Genomic DNA, 10,660 nt, shown 5'->3' on the forward strand with positions numbered 1-10,660 from the left:
ATACAAAATTGCATATATATGAATTTTCGTATAAATTTGACACAGTTTTATATCAATGCATAGAGACAGGAACATCAGATAGATGTCTTATAGGTATCGTTTAACACCTGAGATTCTCTGCAGGTTTTATCCTATACCCCCTTTTATTTTTCCTTTTCAGTCCCTTTAATCCTATTCCACCTTTCATTTTCCCTTTACAGCCCCTTTAAGGATTTAAACTTTCAATGACGACATGAAAAGACACGAAGCAATTGTAAAGTGAAGACAAACCAATCTCAATTAATAAGTTGATTTTCTAGCCTAAGCATAATACAGTAACATCAAATAAACATAAAATGGCTTTAAAGTCGTGTTTTTAGTTTACCGATTTATGGGTCACACTGTATGTACAAATATATTTTGCACATAAAGAACCTGAACGACTGCCTTTATGTCTAATTTTATAATCCCTATACCTTTTTAACCTGACGGTATGATATTTTAAACTTCGGCTACAACATCATGCTTCAAAGTAAAAAGGAGTAGAAGATTAGGACTTAAGTTGTTGATTAGTTTTCGAATAATAACTCTGTTTGGTAATTTAGCTCAACCCTACCTTAAACTTTTAAACTCTTTAAAATACAGCATCTAAAAGTTAAAAAATTTACCGTTTAGGGATATTAGCTGCAAGAAAACTGGTCGTCTCTGACTGTCCGTACCCAGAGTGTACAACAATATCAAACCCAGATAGGAACCGTAGGAGGCGGTCCTGAAGAGGCCCGCCCCGGCACAGATATAGGGTGTTAGGACACAAACCTAAACTCTCCTGAATAAATTAAAAATATTAGCTGGGGGTGTTTTTTCAAATATCCTAGAATTAGCTCTCAGCTAATGTATTGTTGGACACCGTATCAAATCCAGTTTTTTAACGTTTTTGCTTTTAAGAAACATGTAATCGGGATTTCAAGTGGCATTCCTTGCAAAACTGGCAATGCCAGTTGACAGCCGTACCCTTTAAGTGAGTGTTATAAAATTATAAACATTTATATCTAATGCATACTTGTTCGACAAAAACTTTTAAGGGTATGGTTGTAAACCGGGCATTGCAATCTTTGCTTAGAGGGTCACTCGAACTTTATTCGCTTTAACAGTTTTTAACAAAGAAACATCAACCGTTCGATTATTAACGGTTTATAAAATCGTTCATTTAACGGGCGGCGTTCAGGGTAATATCTTACCTCAAAGCAAACCGTTAAACCAATTTTCAAATTTATCTTTAAAACATTGAAATTTAAAAAGATCATCATAGCAAAGCTTAATCTAATCCATGACGAACGAAGGACACAACCAAGCTGGTAATTTATAACTTAAAAATTAAATGAAAATTTTTTCAAATTACAAATTTGAATGTTAAGCACCTTTCAATTGAAATTACTTAAAATACCTTGTACTTTTTGCAGACAGTATTTTTGGCGATTTTGCTCTGGATATCTCCAATCTTGGTTGAACCTGAAGGTTTAGCTCCGGGAAGAGATAAACCACTGTGGTTTTGTAGATGTTTTTGTGATACAGCTCCATTAGACCAGTCTAAATATTCAACATTCTTGCAACAATAATTTTAGATTCACAACAATCTTGGAGCAAAAAATTTTTATATTTAATTTATTTCTAATTGAAAAATTCCATATGATAATAAAAAATGTTGCATAATAAAACTAAAAGATATTAAATATCTTCCTAAATATTAAATTAAATAACATTAAAAGCCTTAGAAGTGATTTTTTTACTTACATCAACTACAAATATTTCGATTGAATCTTTTTAAAATGTTCTAACAAAATTGGGTTCTAAACATTTAAATTTTCAAAATCTGAACTAGAAGTTTAGCTTAACTATTTTCAAAACTGTTTGTGCATAATTTCTGGGACCTAGAAATGCTGTTTTATGTTTATCTAAGATTAGAATAATATTTTAGTTTAAACATATTCTCTTTAATTATGTGAATAACCAACCTGGCTTACTTTTTCCAAATTATAAAATTGACTAATCTGAAATCTAATTTACCTAAGAAAAATCGTTCAACTCCCGACACAGATCTTCTCAATTGAACCAATCTAAAATATGAAATTAAACTTCAACTTTCGTCTGTCTGGAGGTTGAACATTTTAAAGCGGTTGAACCAAATAGGATTTAGAAGTGATTAATATTTTTATGAGTGTAGATTTTACGTTTTTTGGAATTAATTCAGACTCAGAGTTTAATTACGCATGCATTTTTTATAACAGTCCCTTATTTGCAGATTTTAAAGGGACTGTAAGTACGTAATTTCAAGTGTCTCCCCATGCAAAGATGGCAATGCCCGATTTACAACGGTGCCCTTGTAACCTTAAATAGAGTGTTCGCAAAAAATTGAAGGGGGCTTACGGCGAAAAATTATCGATGGGGATTGCTACTAATCTTACTTCTATCTGTTGCGTCAATAAGGAGAAACTTTGTTAAAAACGACTCAACCCAAAGAACGTAGCATCCACACAAATTCAGACAGTATGCAACATTCGATTCGGATCGTAAAAAATAAATTTAATTCCAAACAAATTATTCAGATATTAAAATCTATATTAGTTGATAATTGTTCGACGCATTCGTATTTAGTTTATATTTCATAATATTTTTTACTTTTTTCATTTACGATGTATACTTTCAACGACGATTTTTTTGTCACTAGATGTCGTTGGAGTCTATTCGAGAGCAGAGACACAGAAGATAGAAGTAAGATTAGTAGAGCGATCATTTTTCGACGAAAGCCTTATACCGCCATTATTTTTTCGCGAACACTCCCTTTAATTGCAAAATAAGCAAGAAATGTACAAGAAACCGCATTTGAAAATAAACAGTGAAAAGAAATAAAAATATTAATATCTAATTCATACTTGATCAGAAAAATCATTTAAAGGTACCGATGTAATTCAAGCATTCACACTTTCAAATGAAGGGTCACTTGAAATTACGCTTACAGTCCCTTTAATAAACTGTCAGTTAGCCTTACAGGGTGACTAAACATAATTTAACAATACAGGGACAAAGCTGATGTAGAGGGACAAATGGCATATCACATTCATCTGAGCAGCAATGAGAAAGTTATTGCAGTTTTCTATTTGGAAAAGTGTTGATTCTAATAATTTCCTTCATTCTTCTGTGTTGCATAAACCGCAAATAAAAACAATCATGTTTAAGACGACCCTTAGCCCTGTACCTTACCCTGCAGGTTGATGGTGTTGAGACATGAATACATGTCAAGTTTGCATGTTTTAGATTATAATGAATTGGTATTTAAGATTAATGCATGATGTATTAAACACACTTCCCCACCACCGAGCCACACTACAAAAAATGTGCACGCTCTCAACCAAAAATAAGAATTTTAAACTTAATTTAAAACATAACCCGTTGTAGTTTCAAATTTCTAGGGCTATTATTAGCATAATTAGAAGATAATTAGAAGATTGGTAACCCGTCTTAAAAATATATGCACAATGTTTATAGCTGTCTGGATATTTAGTATTTATGCCAAGTTGAAGGAAATGTTTTGCGACCGCAAAACCATAAGAAACCGCCATTTTTATGCTTAGATAAAAAAGTGCAGTATGGGGTGTCAAGAATCCTGAAAAATCCCTCTAAATATTATTTCTAATTCATATAATCCTCTTTCTATGATGAAAAATTTGAACTTGTTTTCCTTATGACAAATGACATATATCTACAATTTACATTTTTTTCATAACAATAATCTACAATTTACATTTTTTTCATGACAGTAATCTACAATTTACATTTTTTTCATGACAATAATCTACAATTTACATTTTTTCATGACAATAATCTACAATTTACATTTTTTTATCACATTAACATACAATTTACATTTTTTTCATGACAATAACCTACAATTTACCTTTTTTCATGACAATAATCTACAATTTACATTTTATTCATGACAATAATCTACAATTTTCATTTTTTTCATGACAATAATCTACAATTTACATTTTTTTATGACAATAATCTACAATTTACATTTTTTTATGACAATAATACACAATTTACATTTTTTTATGACAATAATCTACAATTTACATTTTTTTCCTGACAAATAATCTATAATTGACATTTTTTATGACAATAATCTACAATTTACATTTTTTTTATGACAATAATCTACAATTTACATTTTTTTATGACAATAATACACAATTTACATTTTTTATAACAATAATCTACAATTTACATTTTTAAATTCAATCTATAATTGACATTTTTTTATGACAATAATCACAATTTACTTTTTTTTCATGACAATTATCTACAATTAGCATTTTTAAAGACAATAATCTACAATTTACTTTTTTGCATGCCAAATAATCAACAATTTACATTTTTATGACAACAATCAGAAAATTTTAATTTTGTTTAGACAAATTATTCTACAATTTACGTTTTTTATGACAATCATCTGCAATTTACATTTTTGATGACATTAATCTACAATTTTCATTTGTTCCCGGGACACTTGACAACCTTTTTCAGTGTTCTTTTTCCCGTGCGGGGGATAATGGGGGAAAGGGAGAAAGAGGGGGTTATTTTACCTGTGATATATTCTCTCAAATATGACAGGAGGACCGTACAGTATGGTTGGCTGGATCTAGAATATATCCAATAAAAAATAATGAGAGAAATAATATTGTTAAAGTATTTTTTCTTTTATTTTAAAAAAAGGTGAAAATCAATATGGAAAAAAATATTTCTGGCAAAATTTGTATTTTTACACAAATTTTTTACACGGATACCCCCTTTTTGTCATTTGATTTAAAGATTCTGTTGCTTTTTGGAAAGCCAACTAACCAAAATTCAAGATTTTTGTGAAGAAATTTTGCATAGCAAATTTTGCATATGAAAATAAGCTGTCAATCCTTAAACATGTAACTGTAAAACTAAACAACTCTTGTTCCAGTGTCTTACAATTACTTCTCTCGGTTTTAAATACGGCTGTCTACTATAATTCAATGCAATGAAGACGACTTTCGATTTCATTTTTTATTCTACCAAGCTTTCAAAGAGCCTAGAAGCACATAAACATGGGAACAAAGAGAAGCTGTCAATTAACACCTTCTCTTTGCTTAGTCGTAGACTTTGTAATTTGAATAAAAGCTTGTCAGAAATCAAAACTTAAATAGAAAGTCGTCTTCATTATGTATTGATATAAACGCCGACTACTATAGTTTACCGTTTTAATTTCTTGAAAGAACATATCCCCGTCATGAAGTATATTTGAGGATGGGAATACAAGAGTACCAGCCACAGTCATGCAGTAGTAGATATCCAGGATCTTAAATAAACCGGTCTCTAAGATAAAATGGAATAAAAAGACGACAATTTATAATTTAGCACATGTTCAGAGAGCGGTGTATCAAGGGACATTAATTAAAAAATCCTCAGTTTAACTTCTTAGAAATTTGGTCTGACCCAATTGTAGCCTTGCAGAGATGTAAGAATGAGTTAAACCAATTTGAATTGATTTAAGTTCGCTCATTTAAAAGTAACCAGCTACATCTATTTATCACTTTATCGTTAATCAACCTTATACAGCCTGTCTCTGAAAAAAGTATGTTTTAACTTTTTTACCTACTAAACGTCGTTTTGTAGGGGCAATGGCTAAAATATGGAAGGGTCGTCGATGTCGTCGATTTTTCAAAAAGCAAACAACAAATATCTATTTTTAATTTTTAAGATTCATGATTACATTTAATTGAGATAGTTTACAACAATAATGCATTAGATAGAAATATAAAAAGAAATAAAATTAGATCTTTTTTAAACCTTCGGAAAAAGAGACCGAGCACATTTTCGAATATTAGGCCTTCTAAATGTTATATCGACGACCCCCACCCCTTTTACTGGCATAGCACGGACTGATTCAGGAACATAAAACGAAGTTTAGAAGCCGAAAAAACTTTTTTCAGAGACACCTTGTATCAATCAAATAAATAAAAATTAAGATATGCCCATTGCTGTCCGAATACCTGTGTTGATATGTGTGAAAGAGGTAGATAGCTGATTAAAACTTCCTCCCCTGGGGCAGGGCTTCTAAACAAAATGGTGTCTAATATTAGTAATTACCAATTAATAAAATGTTTTACAAACAGCAATATATTAAAGATTCTGCTAAACCAAGTAACTTCTTGTACCGGCATGGTCTCAAGAGACAAATGCAATTTATTTTGCTTAAAAGATGAACATTAAATTGTTCTACGCAGTTTATTCCTTAGCTCGGAGCCTCTCTTCTATATATATGATGCCGCTTCAACACAGCTGATTAATCACCTTTTTAAATGCCTCTTTTTTTTAATCAAATGTAAAATGTTTTTATTTTTTTATCTTTCTACCTGTTGAATCCTGGAGCTCTGATGAATCCAAGTGCCATTTTAGCAGACCAGGTCAAGTTGTCATGAGAGAACATTACTCCCCTGAAAGATATATATAGTATTTTATCAGATCAGGTCAAGTTATTGTGAGAGAACATTACTCCCCTGAAACATATAGATAGATAAACAATGAAAATGATGAAAACAACCAATTGTAAATTATATTTGCATTAGCGTAAATTTTTGCACAAAATGGCAAAAAAAGGAAAAACTAATCTTTGAACACAAGATTGGTTGTCCGGTTAAATTTTTCAAAGCTGAAATATATGAAATAAAAGACAAATCTACATTAAAAATGTTATTTGCACTCTATATCGTTTTTTTTTTATTGATTTGTATTCAAAAATATAAAATTAAATTACTTGGGTGTAGAATGGCTTCCACTGGAGTACACGAGACTACAGCATTGATTTATTGCTATTCTTCTCTGCCGGTCATCCAATCTAGTCTCAGACAGGGACTGCAATATATCAGGTTTTTAGTCTCAGACAGGGACTACAATATATCAGGATTATAGTCTCAGACAGGGACTACAATATATCAGGTTTTTAGTCTCAGGCAGGGACTACAATATATCAGGTTTTTAGTCTCAGGCAGGGACTACAATATATCAGGTTTATAGTCTCAGAAAGCGACTACAATATATCAGGTTTTTGGTCTCAGACAGGGACTATACAATACACCAGGTTTATAGGCTCAGACATTGACTACAATATAACAGGTTTATAGTTTCAGACAGGGACTAGAATAAAACAGGTTTTTAGTTTCAGACAGGGACTACAATATAACAGGTTTATAGTTTCAGACAGGCACTACAATATCACAGGATTATAGTTTCAGACATTGACTACAATATTACAGGTTTATAGTTTCAGACAGGGACTATAATATAGCAGGTTTATAGTTTCAGACAGGGACTACAATATAACAGATTTTTTAATATCATACAGGAACTAGTGACTACAATATAACAGGTTTATAGTTTCAGACAGGGACTACTATATCACAGGTTTATAGTTTCAGACAGGGACTACAATATAACAGGTTTTAATAGTCTTAGACAGGGACAACAATTCAAAAGGTTTATAGTCTCAGACAGGGACTACGATATAACAGGTTTATCGTCTAAGACAGGGACTACAATATCACAGGTTTATAGTCTTAGATAGGGACTACAATCTAGGTTTTTAGTCTCAGACAGGGACTACAATATATCAGGTTTTTAGTCTCAGAGATGGACTACAATATATCAGGTTTATTTTCTCAGAGAGGGACTAAAATATATCAGGTTTATTGTCTCAGAGAGGGACTACAATACAACAGATGTATAGTCTTTGACAGGGACTACAAGATAAAAGGTTTATTGTTTAACCGATTGGGCAGTGTATCCGCCCCACCCTAGTGTTTAACCCATGACATGATCTATCTGCCCCACCCTAGTGTTTAACCGATGGCGTGGTACATCTGCCCCGCTTAAGTATTGAAACTGATGGCATCTATGGTATATCCGCCCTGCCCTAGTGATTGACCAAGGGGTGGTATATCTCTCCCACCCTAGTGTTTAACCAGAGGGGTGGTATATATCCGCCCTGCCCTAGTGTTTAACCGGAGGCGTGGTATATCTGCCCTGCCCTAGTGTTTAACCAATGTTGTGGTTTATCCGCCCCGCCCAAGTGTTTAACCGAGGGGCGTGGTATATCCGCCCTGCCCTAGCGTTTAACCGGAGGGCGTGGTATATCAGGGTTGACAGGAGTACAAGATAAAGGTTAGATATCTAGGAGAACGTCAAGATTTAGATCTATCTTCTTAGCATCACATTTCTCAACCTAGTGGGGGGCAAACTGGGGGCAAACTATCCATCATGTATGAATCTAAAACCTTCTACACATAAAGTTATATCTTCGTGTTTGGTTTTTATGGATTTAAATCGTACTGAAAAATATAAAATTTCTGCAAATTTACAAAACTACATTTATAAGGTTGTTTGGTTCTTAATTTTCACTAGGTCATTTGCAGTACAGTAGTATCCAAAATAAAAAGGAAAGTACAAAGCTGACATTTAGTCCAAAGATAAAATAAAGTTGATAGATATACTAATTGTTTTGTTTTAATTTTGTTACCTTAAGTTTTCAAGATAATTATTTGTGCTTTAAAGGTCCAGAAAGTGGAAAAATTTCATGACTGAAGAAATGAGAATGGAAGTTAGGATAAAGGGGGGGGGGTAGAATTTGTTCATATCAGACAAAGTGAATTCCAGATTCCAGATTCCAGATTCCTGATCCTAGATTCCAGATTCCAGATTCAAGATTCAAGATTCAAGATTCAAGATTCAAGATTCAAGATTCAAGATTCAAGATTCAAGATTCAAGATTCAAGATTCAAGATTCAAAATTCAAGATTCAAGATTCAAGATTCTAGATTCCAGGTTCCAGATTCAAGATTCAAAATTCCAGATTCAAAATTCTAGATTCCAGATTCCAGATTCCAGATTCCAGATTCCAGATTCCAGATTCAAAATTCAAAATTCAAGATTCAAGATTCAAGATTCAAGATTCAAGATTCAAGATTCAAGATTCAAGATTCAAGATTCTAGATTCAAGATTCAAGATTCAAGATTCAAGATTCAAGATTCTAGATTCAAGAAAGATTCAAGATTCAAGATTCTAGATTCAAGATTCAAGATTCAAGATTTAAGATTCAAGATTCAAGATTCAAGATTCCAGATGCCAGATTCCAGATTCCAGATTTCAGATTCCAGATTACAGATTCCAGATTCTAAATTCCAGATTCCAGATTCCAGATTCCAAATTCCAGATTCAAGGTTCAAGATTCATGATTCATGTGAAGTGTTCCCAGAAATACAGTATCAATGGATAGGTATTTTTATGTCTGCCCTAGACTAATTTTATGACTCTTATATCTGTTCCAAACTTGAATATAAGAACTGGAATAAATTACATAAATATCAGTCTCAGCAATAAAACTCTTTTTAGGTTAATCAGAGATTGATAGAAGTGATATGATAAAAAGGTGAATTGAATCCCCACCACCCACTCTCCCCTCCCCTATAGAAATGTCCCCCCATTTTCCCATTTATGTGACCCATTTTATATGTAGCTGGCTTGTCTGATTCACAGAGTACCCTGCAACTAGGGTTTCTCTTGTAAAGGTGAAATCGTTTGTAGAAAATTTCGATTGATAGATTGATATTAATTGAAAGTTTGTAGCACAATGAGTTGAAGAAGTTCATCAAGTTTAAAATTGGAAATTTTGACATTTTGAGACACACTGTATGTTTACATTAAATTTGGATGCAAAAACATCACATGGCCTGGATTAAAAATTGTATAAGAAAGATTGTAAATATTGTTAGTCAATCAGTGTTCACTAAATTTCCTTGAAGCTATAGGTTTAGTTGATTCAGGGGTGGGTGGGCTGCTGTATGTATAAAATGCCTTTTTTTTGTCGACGAAATGTGCACTCTTCAGAAGGTGGGTGGTGAGGATAGTAAAGGTCGGAGAGTGTTATGAATGCCAGAAACAAGCTTAAAACATGTGATTTAATGGGAATCGATACCCATATTGTATACCATGCGCATAGAATTAACACAGAGTGGGGATGGGGTCTCTTTAAAAAACAGACGGTAGTTGGGGTAGTAAGGGATGTAAAAAATGTTCTTACTATTATATTAGTAACTGCAGAAATACGTGAATTTTATAGCGTTCTCTATTCATTTATTCACACTTTTGTTAAGTTAAAATATTGTTCTTGTCCGAGTTGTTGATTATTTGGCATCAAAAATAATTTAATTTAATAATATTACAAAATGGGTACAATGTTCGAATTCGTTAAGTTTTTTTCTTAACACAAATTATGTTTCAACGAATTCATATCATGTGTGCTTAAAATATGGCACTAGCAAGAATTATGTACATGCAAAAGTTTGGAATTTGGGTTCCCTAAAGTATAAGATTAATTTCTTCATTTAAAAATTCTAACACAGGAATTGAGTCTTTGTAACAAAATCAAATATTTAAACCCCAATATCTTTAGAACCCGATGTTGTAAACCTTTGATATTTCAAAATCTGATTATTTGATTTAACAGAATTCATAGTTTGAAATATCTAAGGTCTACAAAATTTGGTTCCAAAGATATAGTGATTAGAAAATCAGAGTTTGTGACAAAGACTCAATTCCTTT

General features: G+C 32.2%; 1 protein-coding gene across 1 annotated transcript in view; it reads right to left on the reverse strand.

Moving 5' to 3' along the window:
* Window positions 1-643: 643 nt before the first annotated feature.
* Window positions 644-10,660, reverse strand: part of LOC111703018 (very long-chain-fatty-acid--CoA ligase bubblegum) — a 40,706-nt gene continuing 30,689 nt past the window's right edge. The window contains exons 10-17 of the mRNA XM_023474859.1: window positions 6,821-6,918; window positions 6,420-6,500; window positions 6,057-6,120; window positions 5,261-5,362; window positions 4,623-4,678; window positions 2,044-2,093; window positions 1,424-1,566; window positions 644-805 (exon numbers count right to left, since the gene is read on the reverse strand). Coding sequence (XP_023330627.1) covers window positions 644-805; window positions 1,424-1,566; window positions 2,044-2,093; window positions 4,623-4,678; window positions 5,261-5,362; window positions 6,057-6,120; window positions 6,420-6,500; window positions 6,821-6,918 — 756 coding nt within the window. The remainder of the gene's footprint in view (window positions 806-1,423; window positions 1,567-2,043; window positions 2,094-4,622; window positions 4,679-5,260; window positions 5,363-6,056; window positions 6,121-6,419; window positions 6,501-6,820; window positions 6,919-10,660) is intronic.

The sequence above is a fragment of the Eurytemora carolleeae genome, unplaced genomic scaffold (genome assembly GCF_000591075.1).
Source record: "Eurytemora carolleeae unplaced genomic scaffold, Eaff_2.0 scaffold519, whole genome shotgun sequence".
In the NCBI taxonomy this organism is placed as follows: domain Eukaryota; kingdom Metazoa; phylum Arthropoda; class Copepoda; order Calanoida; family Temoridae; genus Eurytemora; species Eurytemora carolleeae.